The 19,728-nt window shown below is 44.4% G+C and overlaps 1 protein-coding gene across 2 annotated transcripts in view; it reads left to right on the top strand.

Annotated features, from left to right (window-relative positions):
• The window catches only part of EPG5 (ectopic P-granules 5 autophagy tethering factor), a 128,390-nt gene extending 114,036 nt beyond the window's left edge, over positions 1 to 14,354 (top strand). For both annotated transcript variants that reach the window (XM_069569067.1, XM_069569066.1), the window contains exons 40-44: positions 4,496 to 4,738; positions 6,536 to 6,752; positions 7,243 to 7,458; positions 9,202 to 9,316; positions 12,384 to 14,354. In XM_069569067.1, the coding sequence (XP_069425168.1) occupies positions 4,496 to 4,738; positions 6,536 to 6,752; positions 7,243 to 7,458; positions 9,202 to 9,316; positions 12,384 to 12,566 (974 nt within the window). In that variant the 3' untranslated portion in view covers positions 12,567 to 14,354. The remainder of the gene's footprint in view (positions 1 to 4,495; positions 4,739 to 6,535; positions 6,753 to 7,242; positions 7,459 to 9,201; positions 9,317 to 12,383) is intronic.
• Positions 14,355 to 19,728: the final 5,374 nt, after the last annotated feature.

Here is a 19,728-nt window from a genome sequence, read left to right as displayed (position 1 = left end):
CTAGGAGGTGTGTCACAGTCGATCTTGCTATGGTTTATGTCAAAGAGTGTTCTGCCTATCTTTTCCTCTAAGAGTTTTACAGGTTCTGGTCTTACATTTAGGTCTTTAATCCATTTTGAGTTTGTTTTTCTGTATGGTGTTAGGAAGTGTTCTAATTTCATTCTTTTACACATTGCTGACCAGTTTTCCCAGCACCCTTATTGAAAAGACTGTCTTTTCTCTATTGTATAGTTTTGCCTCCTTTGTCAAAGATAAGGTGCCCATAGGCACATGGATTTATCTCTGGGCTTTCTATCTTGTTCCATTGGTGTATATTTCTCTTTTTGAACTAGTACCATACTGTCTTGATGACTTGTAGCTTTGTAATATAGTCTGAAAAAGTCAATTCCTCTAGCTCCATTCTTCTTCTCAAAATTGCTTTGGCTATTCAGAGTCTTTTGTGTTTTCATACAAATTGTGGAATTAATTTGTTCCAGTTCTGTGAAAAATACCATTGGTAGTTTGATAGGGGTTGCATTGGATCTGTAGATTTCTTTGGGTATAGTCATTTTCACAATATTGATTCTTCCAATCCAAAAACATGGTATATCTCTCCATCTGTTTGCGCTGTCTTTGTTTTCTTTCACCAGTGTTTTAAATGTTTCATCATTTTTAAACATTTACATGTTTGAATATTTAATCATTTCATCATTTTTAAACATTTGGCATCATCTACTAGTTTGCATATCCCATGGCTCAGAATTTCACTCCTTGGTATGCAGCAAAAGAAATGTTTTCTTGTGCCACAGGAAACATGAACAATGTCCCTGTGCATACGAGGGCAGCCAAACTGGGAACAAGTCCTGTGTTCAGCAGGCAAGATGAAGTATTATGTAGTCACATAATGAAATGCCCTATAGCAGTGAGAATTGCACCAGCAAAGATGAATCTCAAACATTTTTGTTTGTTTGTTTGTTTAGATACTATTTGAAAGTAGGCAACTGTAGGTTTTAGGCAAGCATACTAGTAGAACACTGGTGTGACTATTTGAGTTGGTTGGACAGGGAGCAGAAAAACATATCTGCAATATAGGTTTATCACAGAGCGTATCTAAAATGGTAGTTAAAATGTAGACTCTGAAATGACTGGCTTTGTGACCTTGAACATACTTATGACCTCATCTGCATAGAGAGGATAATAATTGTTCCTGTGTTGTTGTTCAGTCGCCAGTTGTGTCCAACTCTTTGCGACCCCATGGACTGCAGCACACCAGGCCTGCCTGTCCCTCACTATCTCCCAGAGTTTGCCCAAGTTCATGTCCATTGCATCAGTGACGCCGTCCAGCCATCTCATCCACTGATGCCCTCTTCTACTGTCCTCAATCTTTCCAAGCATCAGGGTCTTTTCCAGTGAGTCAGTTGTTCATTCACATCAGGTGACCAAAATATTGGAGCTTTAGCTTCAGCTTCAGTCCTTCCAGTGAGTATTTGGGGTTAACTTCCTTTAAAATGACTGGTTTGATCTCCTTGCTGTCCAAGGGACTCTGAAAGACTCTTCTTCAGCACCACAGTTCGAAGGCATCAATTCTTCAGCGCTCTGCCTTCTTTACAGTCCAGCTCTCACAACCGTACGTGCTCACTGGAAAGACCATAGCCTTGTCTATACAGACCTTTGTCAGCAAAGAGAGATCTTTGCTTTTCAACGCACTGTCTAGGTTTGTCATAGCTTTCCTGCCAACAACCAATTGTCTTCTGATTTCATGGCTACAGTCACCATCTGCAGTGATTTTAGAGTCCAAGAAGAGGAAATCTGTCACTGCTTCCACCTTTCCCCCTTCTTTTTGCCAAGAAGTGATGGGTCTGATGACATGACCTTAGTTTTTTTAATATTTAGTTTTAAGCCAGCTTTTTCACTCTCCTCCTTCACCCTCATCAAGTTCTTTAGCTCCTCTTCACTTTCTGCCATTAGGGTGGTATCATCCGCGTGTTGAGGTTGTTGCTGTTCATCTTGCCAGCTTATTACTCATACAGCTCGGCATGTCTCATGATGTGCTCCACATATAAGGTAAATAAACGTGGTGGCAGCAAACAACCTTGTTGTGCTCCTTTCTCAGTCAGGAAGCAACAGTCAGAATCCTGTATGAAGCAATTGACTGGTTCATGATTGAGAAAGAATTGTCCCTGTATTATATAGATATTGTAAGTATGGAATGAGATAATATAGCCAAAGCAATAACATGGAAAGTCAGCAACACTTAGTAACTGTTAAAAAAAAAAAAAAAGAAAAATTAACAGACAATACTGGAGAAATTGATTTAGACTTGGTCTTATGTAACTGGACCTAGAAGATTGAATAATAGCCAGGCAAAGCAATGAAGGGCATTCTCAGTTCAGTTCAGTTGCTCAGTCAGGTCTGACTCCATGGACTGCAGCAGGCCAGGCCTCCCTGTCCATCACCAACTCCCAGAGTTGACTGATGTCCATTGAGTTGGTGATGCCATCCAACCATCTCATCTTCTGTCATCCCCTACTTCTGTCCTCAATCTTTACCAGCATCAGGGTCTTTTCAAATGAGTTAGTTCTTCACATCAGGTGGCCAGAGTATTGGAGTTTCAGCTTCAGCATCAGTCCTTCCAAGGAATATTCAGGACTGATTTCCTTTAGGACTGGTTGGATCTCCTTGCTGTCCAAGGGACTCTCAAGAGTCTTCTCCAACACCACAGTTCAAAAGCATCAATTCTTCAGCACTCAGCTTTCTTTATAGTCCAACTCTTACATCTATACATGACTGTTGGAAAAACCATAACTTTGACTTGACGGACCTTTGTTGGCAATGTAATATCTCTGTTTTTTAATATGCTGTCTAGGTGTGTCGTAACTTTTCTTCCAAGAAGCAAGCATCATTTAATTTCATGGCTACAGTCACCATCTGCCGTGATTTTGGAGCCCCCCAAAATAAAGTCTGTCACTGTTCCCATTGTTTCCCCATCTATTTGCCATGAAGTGATGGGACCGGATGCCATGATCTTAGTTTTCTGAATGTTGAGTTTTAAGCCAACTTTTCACTCTCCTTGTTCACTTTTGTCAAGAGGCTCTTTCAGTTCAGCTCAGTTCAGTCGCTCAGTCGTGTCTGACTCTTTGCAACCCCATGAATCGCGGCACGCCAGGCCTCCCTGTTTATCACCGTCTCCCGGAGTTCACTCAGACTCACGTCCATCGAGTCTGTGATGCCATCCAGCCATCTCATCCTCGGTTGTCCCCTTCTCCTCCTGCCCTCAATCCCTCCCAGCATCAGAGTTTTTTCCAATGTGTCAACTCTTCTCATGAGAGGCTCTTTAGTTCTCTGTTTTTACCTTAAGTGTGGTGTCATCTGCATATCTGAGGTTGTTGATATTTCTCCCGGCAATCTTGATTCCAGCTTGTACTTCATCCAGTCCAGCATTTCTCATGATGTACTCTGCATATAAGTTAAATAAGCAGGGTTACGATATATACCCTCCACTCCTTTCCTGATTTGGAACCAGTCTGTTGTTCCATGTCCAGTTCTAACTGTTCCTGACCTGCATACAGATTTCTCAAGAGGCAGGTCAGGTGGTCTGGTATTCCCATCTGTTTAACAATTTTCCACAATTTGTTGTGATCCACACAGTCAAAGGTTTTTGCATAGTTAATAAAGCAGGAGTAGATATTTTTTCTGGAACTCTCGTGCTTTTTCCATGATCCAACGGATGTTGGCAATTTGATCTCTGGTTCCTCTACCTTTTCTAAATCCAGCTGGAGCATCTGGAAGTTCATGGTTCATGTACTGTTAAAGCCTGGCTTGGAGAATTTTGAGCATTACTTTGCTAGCATGTGAGATGAGTGCAAAGGGCATTCTAGAAACATTTTAATCAGAAGAGTGGCATACTAGAAACTTCTTAATCAGGATCAGTTATGGTTTTTAAGGAAATATTTGTTGGCTCAGTTGATGGTGAATGGGAAGAGGAGAGGCTACGATTTGTTAGGAGGCTTATTGGAATAGTTTTTGTTCCCATGAGTCATAGTTGAAAGATAGATTAAAATCACTGTTCACAGATGTAAACTGGTGTATATAGAATGGATAAACAACAAGGTCCAACTGTATAGCTCAGGGAACTAAATTCAATATCATGTGGTAACCATAATGGAAAATAATATGAAAAAATGTGTGTGTGTTTATGTGTGTATTTATCTGAGTCACTTGCTGTATGGCAGTAATTAATACAACATTGTAGGTCAATTATACTTCAATAAAAAATAATTTTAAAAAATGAGGAAAAATTGTGGGGTAAAAAAGGTTTTAAGGTCTCGCAGGAGTTCCTGCTTTACTCTTCAAGGTGTTTCTGTACCATATCCTATCTGTAAAATCTAAGCACTATCCAGGATTTTCTTTCTGGCCCCTGGAGAGCAGCTGCTTTGAAACACTGTTGTCCCCTTCATCATGTTCACGTCATCATACCAGCAGCCTTTGGCACGTATGTGTTTGTATTCCCTTTTAGATCTGGACAGCCAGACCCGCCACATGGCCCTCAGCAGCCTCTTCATGGAAGTCCTAATGATGATGAATAATGCGACTGTCCCAACGGCAGAGTTCCTCCGAGGCAGTATCCGGACCTGGATCGGGCAAAAAGTGCATGGGTTGGTGGTGCTGCCACTGTTAACAGCCGCCTGCCGGAGCCTGGCTTCTGTCCGCCACATGGCCGAGACGACGGAAGCCTGCATCACTGCTTACTTCAAAGAGGGTAAGAGCGTCCTCTTACCCTCGGTAGGCTCTCAGTTGATCCATCTTTTCCAGGGAAGATTAGGTGGCTCAGTAGTAAAGAAACGCCTACCAATGCAGGAGATGCAAGAGACTCAGGTTCGATCCCTGGGTTGAGAAGATCCCCTGGAGTAGGAAATGGCAACTCACTCCCAGTATTCTTGCCTGGAAAAGCCCACGGATAGAGAAGCCTGCTGGGCTATAGTCCATGGGGTTACACAGAGTCAGACGCGACTGAGTGACTGAGCACACACACTGAAGGAGATGCCTTTCCAGACCCTTCCCGTTGAAGGATTGCACCACTCTAATATCTCTGTAAATGTTGTTGATGTTTTAGGATATAGTTTGTTTTCTTCATGAAGATCTGTAATCAGCATGAGAACCTTTGGCTCATGTTGCTACCATCTTGTTTCAAGGAAGGGAACCTCTGACTCATTAAAATGAGGGGGTTTTGCAGTGTCTGACCAATCCTTGTATGATAGGTAAATTGTGTATGTCATAGGCCTAGTCATAGTCCTAAAAGCAGTTACTATAAACCAGAATCTTTGTAATTATCCACTATATTCAGTTCAGTTGCTCAGTCATGTCCGACTCTTTGCGACCCCATGAATCGCAGCACGCTAGGCCTCCCTGTCCATCACCAACTCCTGGAGTTCACTCAGACTCATGTCCATTGAGTCAGTGATGCCAGCCATCTCATCCTCTGTCGTCCCCTTCTCCTCCTGCCCCCAATCCCTCCCAGCATCAGAGTCTTTTCCAATGAGTCAACTCTTTGCATGAGGTGGCCAAAGTACTGGAGTTTCAGTTTTAGCATCATTCCTTCCAAAGAAATCCCAGGGCTGATCTCCACTATATTAATTTCCTCTATTTTGTCACTTGTTAAAATTTTTCTTAGGTCCTTTTATTGCTTTTTGTCCTATATTTTAATAGTTCTCTCCCTTACCCTCAGGCCCATTCCTGATTTGTCTTTCTTATTGCCTACCTGTGCTCTTGCAGATTCTGGCAACAGCTTGACCTGGTTAAGAAGAACTGCTCAGAGTAGTACCTCTTAACTCTGATGCCCAGATATACATCCTTGTGCTTGCAGTAGGGGAGACAGAAGAGTACTGGAGTGAGAATGCCAGGAGGCGCCTGTAACCTGCCCCTGCCCTTCCTTTGCAGCACACAAGCACTCCACGTTCCCATGTCCCCCTCTGGAAAGTTCTCTGTCACCATGTCACCATACTCTCATTCCTGCCCCCAGAATTGAGAAGCATCAGGATAACCCGCTTGCTCCAAATTTGTTTCCTCTTTGTTCCTGAAATCAAATTTGTTTTTTCCCCGTATGAAACCTTTTCAAGAATTTGTGCATTTAAGATAGGAGTCAAATGAAACTTTGATGCTTAAAAAAATACTTACGATGGATAAAGTAATAATAATATCCCCCAGAAAAGCTGAAGTGTTCATAACATACTTAAAAATGGTATTCGGTAAAATTTAAATTCTTAGATGACTGGGACAGGCAGTGTCTGTGATTTTAATGGTCGTAGTATGGTGAAAGGGATTTATGAAAATGCAGTCAGAATGTTTGACTTCTTAACCCTTGGAACTGGTAGCCAGGACACGGGCATTTAGCTTGCAGTCCAAACCATGAAGCGTTGTCGGGCCCTCTGAGGCCAAGGTGAGTGGTGTTTTCTCAACATGAAGCTTTTAAATTTTAAAGTGAAAGGTTCCTTAGAGTGGTTAGGTGGTTTGATTCTCGCTCTTACCCTGTTCTCTCCTCTCGGTGTTCTTTTCTTAGGCTCCCTCAACCAGAATCTAGGATGGGGCCCCATTCTGGTGTCCCTTCAGGTTCCCGAGCTCACCATTGAAGAGTTTCTGCAGGAGTGCCTGTCCCTTGGCAGCTACTTGACTCTCTACGTCTACTTGCTTCAGTGTCTAAACAGCGAGCAGACGCTAAGGAATGAAATGAAAGTGCTGCTTCTCTTAAGCAAGTGGTTAGAACAAGTATACCCGAGGTATGCTGACCCTCCAGTTACTACAGCCAACCCACAGGTTAGGATAGCTGGGAATTTGGGCTTAGATTAGTGTCCATTTCAGTGCAGAGACCCAAGTGATACGTAAGAAACAAACAAGGCTGTTTCAGGAAGATTTTCCTTACATGGACTGATTTTCTGAGCAGGCTTTTGCTTTCCTAAAACAGGCATTTTTGAAGCACCACCTTTAGCTTTGATTCAGTTAAGTAGGTAGGGGTAGCAACGTTTATCTCGTTTGATTACAAGGACACCGAGCTCATATACGGCGACCAGCATGTAGAAGGCGCAGTAAATATCAGCTGCTGCTTTACTGTCCCAGTACTTTATTAACATCGTCACTTGTCAGCCTAAGCTTTTAAAGGGTGCAATGTCCCTAATACTGAAAGCTCCCATGTGGACTTCTGGTTAAATGAGGGTGGAAAGAATCTCTTCCTAATTTAGTTCTCCCCATCCCCACCCCACAACCCCTCAGCTCTGTGCAGGAAGAAGCCAAGCTGTTTCTGTGGTGGCACCAAGTCCTGCAGCTGTCTCTTGTTCAGACGGAGCAGAATGACTCCATCTTGACGGAGTCTGTCATCCGAATCTTGCTTATGCTTCAAGGCCGGCAGAACCTGATGGCTGAGGAGAGGCTCAGCTCGGGGATTCTCGGGGCAATTGGGCTGGGCCGGAAGTCACCCTTGTCCAACAGGTGAGAAGGCCTCTGCCGCTGCTCTTGTAAGTGGGCCACAGACAACTGCACCTGCCTAGGGGGTGTCATACTAGGTAGATTTTCTATTTGGGGGCTAGGTTCCTTCCGGAGATTAATAAGAAAACTATCAGAGCCTGATTACATCCTTATATTTTAAAAAGGATGTTTATTTTTTCCATTTTAAAACAACTTTTATGTTCAAAGTGTTTTTTTTTGTAGCAGTATCTCATTGTCTTTTGACTTTGTCACCTGACCACACTACTCATTGCTTTTTACCTTTGAGCCAGTGATGGTGTGCAGGGTTAGGTTAAAATACCTGGTCAGCTGCTACACTGCCAGCACTTTGTCAGGGAAACCCAGGTTCTGTGAGGGACTTGGTCTAGCAGAATTGTTAAGTCAAGATGAGTAGAAGTTAACTGATTAGAAGGATGAATAATGAGAAATAAAGTCAGGCTTTTGTTGCTAAAAATTCCAAGATGTGAAAGAATTTGCCATTAGTCCCATTTTATCCTCTAAGACTTATTTGTATCATGGTTTTTCTGCTAAAGGTCTTACCTGGTTTGAAAAACATTCCCATACTATTCTGATATCAGCATTCTTATGGAATAACCACCCAGTCCAAACCAGTTTACATCATGCTCCTTTGTTTATGTTAGAATTTAGCAGGACTAAATTTGATTTGATTTTTACTAAATTAACTGTGATTTGATTCACTTAAATTGTAAAACGCATGGCACATAAAGTTTATCATGGTAACCCTTTTAAAATGTGTAATACAGGGACTTCTCTTGGGGTCCAGTGGTTAAGACTCTATGCTTCCACTGTAGGGGGCACAGGTTTGATCCCGTTTGGGGGCCTGAGATCCCACATGTACTGCCTTGCAGTACAGCCAAAAATAAAAAGGAAAAATGTGCAGTTCAGTGGTATGTAGTACGTTCACAGCATCGTTGCACCCATTTACCACTATTTTGTTCCAGATCATTTTCATCATCCCAGAAGGAAATCCTATACCTGCTAAGCAATCACTCTCTTTTCGCCTCATCCCCAAGTCTCTGGCAACCACTCGTGGATTTTCTGACTTTTATGTATATCCTCTTTGGACATCTCACATAAATGGAATCATACAACACATGGCCTCTTGTGTCTGGCTTCTTTCACTTAATGAAGTTTCAAGCCTTATCCGTATTTTAGCATGCACCAGTACTTATTTCCTCTTAATGATTGAATAGTATTCTATTGTGTGGACACAGCTTCTTCATTCATCAGTTGGTAAACATTTGGGTTGTATCCACTCTGGCTGTTGTGAATAGTGTTGCTGTGAAAGTCACTTACAAGGTTTTGTTAGAAAACCTGTTTTTGGTTCTTTTCTAATTGTTGAGTCATGGTGTTTCTTTATACTTCTTGAGGAACTGCCCAAATGTTCTCCATAGCACCTGCACCATTTTTAACACTCCCATCAGCAGTGGCTGAGAGTTTCAGTTACGCTGTATCTTTGCCAACACTTTCATTCTTGAATGAAAGCATAATTTCATTCTGAATTATGCTTCCATTGTTTGGGTGGTGATAATGGAAGGACCATAAAGAATTCCTTGATCATATTTATAATTTTCCCCAAGGAGGCTAATAGTAGCAGCAGGTCTGGAGATGTGTTTAACTTTTTTTTTTTAATAGAAATGTGATATTTGATATAAATGCTTACTTTAATAGTCATTTACTTCCTCTAATTCCTCCCTAACACCTAAGGTTCCGAGTGGCTGCCCGAAGCATGGCTGCCTTCCTTTCAGTTCAAGTTCCTGCTGAGGATCAGATCCGCTTGAAGCCCAGCTCTGAGTTATATCTGACCATGAAAGCTCAGCAGGTCAGTAAAAAGCTTCGTGGTTAAGGGTTAGAAGTTTTCCACAGGAGGAAGGAAGGTGGCAGCTGTGGTCCTCACCCATGAGGACCTGGTGACCGTTATCGGCAGTAGGACAGCATGCCCTCTGTGGACTCTGCTTCCTGGAAGATGGTCACCGCATGTGCCTGCATTGGACTTCAAACCAGTTTTTGTAGGCACTTGCCCAGAGTGCTGTTACCACCCTTGTAGAAGAAGCAAGATCACAGGCAAGCCAGCCTAGGGTCATGTTTGATTCTGAAACATGACTGTGTGCTGAGGCATCACACGCTGGGCCTGGGGACAGGCACAGAGGACGAGACTACAGCTGAGACCGATAGACAGCAGCTGAACTCCAGCTTGGAACCAAGGGAGTGGTTCCTGTTTTGTGAGTCTGGGGGTTGACCACTGTCCATGTTATCTGACATGGACAAAATGGTAGCTGTGAAAAATGACAGTTTGTTCTAAAAATGAGGAAGGCCACCTGGCAGCAGTCCTATCCCACAACTACTTTCACCCGTAAACAGCACACAGGTGCATAACACAAAACGACAGCCATCATTCTCGAGTGCTTATTGCTCGCCAGCACTGTTGTTGTGAGCTTTAACTTACCTGATGTTAACGAGTTAAAGTTTTAACTCTTCTAATTCTCATAACAACCCTAAACAAGAGGAACTTTCATTATCCTGGTTTTGTTGATGAGAAAGTGCAGACAGAAAGAGGCTAAGGAATTTGTCTGAGATCACACAGCCACTAAAGGCTGGGGCTGGGACTCCCTGGGCCCATCTGGATCCAGCTGTGTGCTCTTGCCACTCTGCAGTACGGCCTCTGTACACAGGAAACACTCAGACCTCTTGCTGCTGCTGCTGCTGCTAAGTCACTTCACTCGTGTCCGACTCTGTGCGACCCCATAGACGGCAGCCCACCAGGCTCCACCGTCCCTGGGATTCTCTAGGCAAGAACACTGAAGTGGGTTGTCATTTCCTTCTCCAATGCATAAAAGTGAAAGTGAGGTCACTTAGTCGTGTCTGACCCTCAGCGACCCCATGGACTGCAGCCTACCAGGCTCCTCCATCCATGGGATTTTCTAGGCAAGAGTATTGGAGTGGGGTGCCATTGCCTTCTCCATTAGACCTCTTAGCTCTTGTCTTTTGCAGCATTGCCATGTCTTAGTCAGCCATGTATAGTCGATATCTCAGTAGTAAGAGCAAAGATCAAGTGAACAAATTAGCAGGTTCTTCACAGGTATCCTGATTTATACAGTACGTGCTGTTTTGTCATAGATTGGTTAGACAGCCACCATGTGAATCCCTGACATCATGTAAGAGCCATCACAGGTGGACAGATGAGTGTCCCAGGGTGCGGTCATGAAGTCAGTGACATGCATTTCAGGCTGCGTTTGCGAAGTCTGCTCGCCTGTACCCACCAGCACCTGGGGCATGGCTTTGCTTTAGCTGTGGCCAGCAGGTCCTCCAGGCCTTGGCAGGCTTTGCTGACCTTCCTTTAGATTTACAGCGATGACATGGTTGTCATCTGGATTTTCAGACTTGAAATACTTCCCATCTTTTAATAAAATTATTTTTCTTAGGCAAACTGTCAAAGTAGCCTATTCTTTAAAAAAGAAAAAGAAAAGAAAGGGAGGTATGTGGGGTGGGGGAGAGACAGATGGAAGCTGTGGTTAGTGGGAGTGCCTGTCCCTACTGACTCTTGTTCTTAGATTAACTCTGTTCACACAGCTGTTAGCTTGGTACCAAAATCCCTTCCATTGTTGATTTTCAACCCAAAACTTCTGCCCTAAACCACTTGGTAACTTATTTCTAAGCTGCTTGTTCATTTACCACCCCCCTGCCCCAGAACCCCAAATCTTCTCCCTCCTTATTTACTGAGCCAAGCAAATTCCATCTTTTGGTTGTTGTTGTTTTTATTGATTTATTTTAAAATTTTTAATTGGAGGATAATTGCTTTACAGTGTTGTGTTGGTTTCTGCCATTTATAAACATGAATCAACCATAGGTATACACATGTCCCCTCCATCTTTTTTAAAATTAATTTTTATTTATTTAATTTTCACTTATTTATTTCTAATCAAAAGGATAATTGCTTTAAAGTATTGTGTTGGTTTCTGCCAAACATCAAAATGCATCAGCCATAGGTGTCCCTATGGCCCCTCCTTCTGGAACCTCCCCCCACCCCCACCCCATCCCACCCCTCTGGGTTGTCACAGAGCACCTCATCCCCGTGTGCTCTAGTGTGGTGGTCCCCATATGTGAGAGGGGCACTTCATGGTTCATGTTCAGAATCCTAGGGGCAGCTAAGCTCCCCATCTCCCCAGGAACCATTGCTGTGATTTTTTTTTTTTTTTTTTGCTGTTTTTTTCTAACTACAGTCTTTTTCTCTTCTCCCAGTATGAAAGGACGAAAAATTAAAATTATGGAAGTTAAGAACGTTTTTCTTCATTCCTGAAGAGAAGCATGGGAATATCATTGCTGTTTCTGTTAGGTGGAAACCAGAGGAGCTTGGTCTGTCTGCTGTGTTTCTTGACCGATAGAGCAACCTTATCAGTCACCCTCAGCAGCACTTAGCCACTGGTTTCTTCTGAATTTTATCTAGTTATGGTTTAGTACGACATTACTTTGCAACCCGAGAACAAACCCAACAGCAAATTAAAACAGGTCTCACAAGTAACCGAAGCCTGTGGTTTCTGGTTGAGGCTCCAGGAGAGACGTAGAGGATGCGCTGGTGGGGAGGATGCGCTGGTGGGGGCGGGCTGCAGCGCTGGCGCGGGGGCAAGGAGGATAAGGAAGAAGACAGCGGGGAAGGACTGGGAAACAGCACAGGCCAGGAAGAGGAAGTCAAAGCCAGAGAAGCTTGGGCTGCTGGCCTCCTCCTGCTTCCGGTTAATCGACGCCCGCCTTTAAGAAGCCTGGCTCCACTGCTGTAGCCCTCCCGGGAGGCTCCCCGTTGCGCCACATGACAGCAGCAGGCGCGCTACACCTGCAGGAACCGTGTTACATGCATCCGTGTGGTTAACCCTCTTGTCTCCCATGTCTTTTAGGCTCTGAACACTCTTGAATCCTTGACATCGAGTAAGCAGTACGTTGAATACCAGGATCAGATATCGCAGGCTGCACAATTTATAAAGCATCCTGGCCATTGCCTCCAGGATGGGAAAAGCTTCCTGGCTCTTCTTGTGAACTCTCTGTATCCAGAAGTGCATTATTTGGACAACATCCGATAGTAACTCAGAGACTCTTGGTAAACCTGTTGCTATTTATGTTTACATTTAATTTTGCTGTTGCACAAGTAACTTTGCTCAGTTTCACCGGCAGTTTGGCCACTGAGTTAGTTGACCATAGATGCAAGTTGGTGAGTGAGCACCAGATAATTCTGTTGTGCATGTGCACATGTGTATGTGTGTGTTTCCTCAGCTCTTAGAACGTTCCAGGGACTCTAGTTTTTGTATTCATTGAACAAGAGAAACTTACTAAGTTCTACTGGGTAGAGAACCACTCAATTCCTGAATATCCAGTCATCTCATGAGACCCCAGGGTGGGGTGCTTTTGTGTGTCGCCACTTCTCTCTTCTCTTTGATTTAAATGTCAACTCCTGTGCCAGATCTCACTGCTTTGGGAATCATGTTGAATCCTCACTTTCGCACCCCAGTTGTGTTCCTTCAAAGTAAAAAAGCTCTGAATATTTATGCATTTCTGAAGGAAGGGGGAGGTATTCCCCACAGCTTAAAATATGCCTCTCAGAAGGGAGATAAGAATGCTGAATCAAAGTCCCTGTCTCAAACATGACCACTTGATCCTGGTTAAAGCAGACAGCAGAGGTGGTGACATGTCCATTTCCATCCAGCCATGTCTCCTCATGGAGAAGCCGTTTGCTCTAAATTGGGGGTGTGTGCTGGCAATTGGTGGGGAGCAAGTCATGCACAGGTGTCTTTTGTTGGATCCCTGTGGCTGAGCGTGTAGGCAGAGCTTCCTCTCTCCAGTTCAGTGTAGATGTACGAGCCCTTTGGTCCTACCCTGGCCCACTCCCTCATTCACATCACTCACTTGGCCCCTGTAGACATGTCATTTGCAGCTCTTTCCAGACCCCAGGTTTGATGTCTGAAGGTCCTGCTGTTGAGAGAGACAGAAACAGAGGCCTTGATTCTCTGATTCCTGCCTGTTTATCCACTCCAGATTTAAACTCAAATGAAGCTGGCAAGCCTGCCGGTCACTGGAAACCGGGGCAGGTCAGGAGACTTAATCGAAATTTGGCCTTTTTCAAATCGGCATGTGCCTGCTGTTGTTAACAGTTCCTTCGTCACTGAAGCTTGTCTGCAGACAGCGTTGCCTCATGTTGCTGCCATCTTCTTGGTCTTGTCATATTGCCCCCTCACCACCACCACTCCCCCCCTTGCAGAATTAGCATGTAGACTTCTGTCATCGTAGTCATGATTCTGTTGGCTCAAAATTGATTTTGTTTGTCCAGCCGGCATACCATGCCTTGCTTCAGGGTTATCTATAGTATTTACCTAAAAAAATGTAATCACTGAGAACTTTTACCAGTGGGATGGGTTAAGCTAGTGATAATCTCTTTCCAAATATCAATTTGGGGTGCCTCCCCCAACAGTCGGAAGTGCTGTTCTTTATTTTGAATCTCTTTAGTTGGACAGAACAGTTCTGCCCCTCAGACATGCTCTGGTAAAGACCATCCTTGTTAACCTTCAAGTCCTGTGGGCCACCAAGTACTCATCTCCGAGGGACGCATCTCAGAGCTTTCCTTGTTACACATTTTAGAAGCTGTGGGCCGCTCCATGGCTGATTCGGCAACAAAGATTTTTGTGACAGGAAATGTTCTGTGTGCTGTTTTCTTTGAGGAAGATGTAATCACTGATATCCTAGAATGTGAAAATTGTGAGTGACAGACATACATTCAAAGAAAATTATGTTTAATCTCAATTTTTGAAGATTTATAATATTTATAATGTATTTGCTCTGTAAAAATTATTAAAAAAATAAATCAGTCTTTGGTTGTAGCTGGTAAGAATCTGATTTTTAGGGACATCACACTATCTTGTAAAGTTTTTCAGTCGTTAAAGTTGATGGAGATGTTTTATGCCTGATTTCATCTATTTTCTTGGACACCAACTGGATTATCAGGGACGGTTGGTAAAAGCACTTCTTCTTTATGCTTAACAGTGAAAGATTTACTCACACATTGGTTCCTCGGAGAGGCTCTGGGCTAAGAAATGGCTGTAACGACACTGAGACAGATCAAAAGGTGGCTACGTTGCTGTAACCCCCTGGGAAAGAAGGGACCAGTCTGCCCACTGGCTTTCAGGAATAATGAGCCTTTGTCGGCAAAATAGTCACCTCCAGAGAGCGCAGGGCCAGTTTCAGAGACAGTGGTGCTGCGTGTTGACACCGGGTCAATAAGACCAAGGAACTGCCTGGCCGAGCGGTGTTGAAGGAGAACAGCACAGACGTTCCCCGCACATGGCCAGTGGTGGCATCTCGTTCAGGCCAGGATACCTGGCAGCTTCTGGGCTTGCTGAAAAGTACCTCTTCTGCTTCTCCACCTACCTCTCTGCAGTTCCCACGGGATGGGCCAGAGAGGCACACTGCACCCCAAGATCTCCTGGCTCCCCCACCTCACTCTGCAGAAAGTGGGACGCACAGACGCCATTCCCCAGTCTCCTGGTTCAGAGTTTGGCCACCAGTCTGTTGGCCCGGTCACGTCTGCCTCCCTGGGTTGCCCGAGTCTCTCAGTTCTTTGAGGTGGGGGAAGCTGAGTCAGAACGTGGGAACCCCACAGCAGCCCAGCCTCTAACCGAGTGCCAGCCTGCTTCCTTCCTTGCAGCCGCTGTGTCCACATTGTACCAGTAGCGTGTCTACGTCCTTTTTCCCTTTTGAGTGAAGGTGAGACACAGTTTTCTGTTGGATTTTTAAACCTAAAATTAATAATTTCTGGAGCAGGAAGCAGATGTTGCAGAATCAGGACCTTTGAAGCTCATCTGGCCCCACCTCTCAGCCGGGATCCCAGGCCTAGTTTTCCAGCCTCCCCCTTACCCCTTCCTGTGGTCACTAGTCCCGCTCCTCATGGACAAGCCCAGGTGACCATTGGCAGCCTCTGTTTGTAGTTATGCTTTATACTGGGCTGAAACTGGCCTCCTGGTGACACTGGTTACGGTTCTGCTGGAGCTACTCTCCTGCCCCTTTACAACAGATAGTCCTTCAGACCTTTGGACAGTTTCATAGCTCATCAGCCCTCTGACCCTGCCCGTCTGCCCACACCTCAGCCTTCTTCAGGCTAAATCCCTAGTGCCCTTAGTCCTCTTCCCTTCAATGTCTGCCAGGGCTGCCCTTGGCAGAAAGCGACCCAAATTAGCCCATGTTATTAGCAAGGAGCCATGCCCAGCGATACAGGAGCTCAGGTGGCACTAATGGTAAAGAGCCTGTCTGCCAGTGCAGGAGATGTAAGAGACACTGGTTGATTCCCTGGGTTCGGAAGGTCCCCTGGAGGAGGAAATGGCAATCCACTCCAGTCTTCTTGCCTGGAGAATTCCATGGACAGAGGAGCCCAGAGGGCTACAATCCATGGGGTTACAAGGGGTCAGACACGACTGAGTGACTGAGCATGCATGCCCAGGAATAGCAGGGGCGGGACTCAGGTGAGACAAACGAGGTGCCCAGAGCACATGCATAAGCTGGCACCGCCTGCCGGAGCGTGTGCGGCCTCAGGTTTTGTGCCCTCAGACTGGCATCTGCCTTGGGGGTTGGCCTGACACTAGTGTGTGTCCAGCAGCACCGCTCGCTCTCCTGGACACGTGGGCAGCATCGGCTCAGCAGCTGTGCCCTCTGGTTGGCATATTCAATCATCGGTAAGTCAAGCTCCAGAGCTTGGTTTATCATCAGTTGCTGCCAAAGACTGGTCTCATCACCAGCCTGCATGATACATCTGACAATAAGGTGCTTTGCACTTATCTTTCAAAACTATCTCCTGCTTTTTGGACTGTTACAGCTTATTTTGAGATACTATTAATGTAATTTAACTTTGAACTGAAAACTATTCTGCTCAGTTCAGTTCAGTCGCTCAGTTGTGTCTGACTCTTTGCGACCCCATGAATCGCAGCATGACAGGCCTCCCTGTCCATCACCATCTCCCGGAGTTCACTCAGACTCACATCCATCTAGTCGGTGATGCCATCCAGCCATCTCATCCTCTGTCGTCCCCTTCTCCTCCTGCCCCCAATCCCTCCCAGCATCAGAGTCTTTTCCAATGAGTCAACTCTTTGCATAAGGTAGCCAAAATACTGGAGTTTCAGCTTTAGCATCATTCCTTCCAAAGAAATCCCAGGACTGATCTTTAGACTGGACTGGTTGGATCTCCTTGCAGTCCAAGGGACTCTCAAGAGTCTTCTCCAACACCACAGTTCAAAAGCATCAATTCTTCAGCACTCACCTTTCTTCACGGTCCAACTCTCACATCCATACATGACCACTGGAAAAACCATAGCCTTGACTAGACGGTCCTTTTTTGGCAAAGTAATGTCTCTGCTTTTGAATATGCTATCTAGGTTGGTCATAACTTTTCTTCCAAGGAGTAAGCGTCTTCTAATTTCAATCACCATCTGCAGTGATTTTGGAGCCCCCCAAAATAAAGTCTGACACTGTTTCCACTGTTTCCCCATCTATTTCCCATGAAGCGATGGGACCAGATGCCAGTTAACTTTGTCTTATTAAGCAAAATGGAGAGTATAATGGGCAAAGTAAGTGTGTTGCTTAAAAAAGAAAACGTCTCTTCCTGTGATCTTCCATTTGTATCTGGCATGTGCTGGATAAAGTTCTTGGCTTCTAGCCAGGTGCTAATACTGACCTTGTTCTGGCCTGTGATGATCCTGGTCCATGATGACTGACCCTCTGGCATGACAGAGGCATGTCCTGTAGAGGCTGTGCTTCACGTTTCCTCCAGTCTAGATAGGGTTTCCCTGGTGACTCAGTGGTAAATAATCAGTTTAATTTCTGATGACAATAACTTGAAAATAAAACTACTGACTCTGTTTTGGGATAGTGAAACCACTAAGGAATGTTTTTCATTAAAACTTTCATTTTTAAATGTACATATGTAATATCTCCTGAGCACTGAGGTTTTATTTTTTTTAGGATTTATTTTTCTTCCAGTGGCTTAATTCCCTCAAGTGGCAGCAAATACTTCTTAAGTGTGCTCAACTTTTTTCCTTCCCACATGCCTAGTGTGCCCTTGAAAAACCACAGCTTATTTTGGCCATTAAATGTGTAATATTTACTTATTGTTGACATTTTACATGCTTGTACAAAGGATGAGTTTTTTTTTTAATATAATGATGAGACATGAAGAAATGAGAACTGGTTAAGTAAAATTCTGCAAATAAATGATTCAGATTTAATTTACATGTGGTACATGTCTCATTTTTGGCAAGTTGGTTGATAGGGCTTTTCAGCTGGAAATCACAAAAAGAAAAATGTGTAATTAGAAAATGGGTGGACATTTTACCACAATGGGTGAGGGCTCTAGTTTCAAAGAGAACTTAAGACTTGGAGGTTTAAGAATTGGAATAGACAGATGATCCCAAGAAAGTTGGGGAGAGCTCCGAGGTCTGTAATGTGTTTGTGACCTGGGTCGGAGAAAGTACATGAAACTGTGCAAAGGCTCCCACAACCTGAGCTCCTGGGTGGGGGTGGGAGAGCCTCAGAGAGGGAACCAAGCTGCAGGGAGGGCAGAGTGACCTGAGCATCAGGTCCAGAAATCACTTTATATCGGAATGCTGGGGAGTTCTTCCTTAGCCTTCATTTCCATTGCTTTTAGACTCCTCTTGAATATGCCAAAGTAAGGTGGGAAGCCTGCACTTTTGACTTTGAATTTCCCAACAGGAGATGGCAGGAGTGAACGTTCACATTTTAGGAATCTGAACTAAAATGGACGGGAATGGGTGAATTTAACTCAGTTCAGTTCAATTCAGTCGCTTAGTTATGTCTGACTTTTTGCGTCCCCATGAATCGCAGCACGACAGGCCTCCCTGTCCATCACCAACTCCCGGAGTTCACTCAGACTCATGTCCATCGAGTCAGTGATGCCATCCAGCCATCTCATCCTCTGTCATCCCCTTTTCCTCCTGCCCCCAATCCCTCCCAGCATCAGAGTCTTTTCCAATGAGTCAACTCTTCGCATGAGGTGGCCCAGGTACTGCAGTTTCAGCTTTAGCATCATTCCCTCCAAAGAAATCCCAGGGCTGATATCCTTCAGAATGGACTGGTTGGATCTCCTTGCAGTCCAAGGGACTCTCAAGAGTCTTCTCCAACACCACAGTTCAAAAGCATCAATTCTTCAGCGCTCAGCTTTCTTCACAGTCCAACTCTCACAGCCATACATAACCACAGGAAAAACCATAGCCTTGACTAGATGGACCTTAGTCGGCAAAGTAATGTCTCTGCTTTTGAATATGCTATCTAGATTGGTCATAACTTTTCTTTCAAGGAGTAAGTGTCTTTTAAATTCATGGCTGCAGTCACCATCTGCAGTGATTTTGGAGCCCCCCAAAAAATAAAGTCTGACACTGTTTCCACTGTTTCCCCATCTATTTCCCATGAAGTGATGGGACCGGGTGGCATGATCTCTGTTTTCTGAATGTTGAGCTTTAAGCCAACTTTTTCACTCTCCTCTTTCACTTTCATCAAGAGGCTTTTGAGTTCCTCTTCACTTTCTGCCATAAGGGTGGTGTCATCTGCATAGCTGAGGTGATTGATATTTCTCCCAGCAATCTTGATTCCAGCTTGTGTTTCTTCCAGCCCAGCATTTCTCATGATGTACTCTGCATAGAAGTTAAATAAGTAGGGTGACAATATACAGCCTTGACGGACTCCTTTTCCTATTTGGAACCAGTCTGTTGTTCCATGTCCAGTTCTAACTGTTGCTTCCTGACCTGCATACAGATTTCTCAAGAGGCAGGTCAGGTGGTCTGGTATTCCCATCTCTTTCAGAATTTTCCACAGTTTATTGTGATCCACACAGTCAAAGGCTTTGGCATAGTCAAGAAAGCAGAAATAGATGTTTTTCTGGAACTCTCTTGCTTTTTCCATGATCCAACGGATGTTGGCAATTTGATCTCTGGTTCCTCTGCCTTTTCTAAAACCAGCTTGAACATCTGGAAGTTCATGGTTCACCTATTGCTGAAGCCTTGCTTGGAGAATTTTGAGCATCACTTTACTAACGTGTGAGTGAGTGAAGTCGCTCAGTCGTGTCCGACTCTTTGCAACCCCATGGACTGTAGCCTACCATGCTCCTCTGTCCATGAGATTTTCCAGGCAATAGTATTGGAGTGGATTGCCATGTGAGATGAGTGCAATTGTGCAGTAGTTTGAGCATTCTTTGGC

Source organism: Ovis canadensis, chromosome 23 (assembly GCF_042477335.2).
Source record: "Ovis canadensis isolate MfBH-ARS-UI-01 breed Bighorn chromosome 23, ARS-UI_OviCan_v2, whole genome shotgun sequence".
NCBI classification, from domain to species: Eukaryota; Metazoa; Chordata; class Mammalia; order Artiodactyla; family Bovidae; genus Ovis; species Ovis canadensis.
Note: the sequence above shows the minus strand (reverse complement) of the source record. Positions and strands in the feature narration are given on the sequence as shown.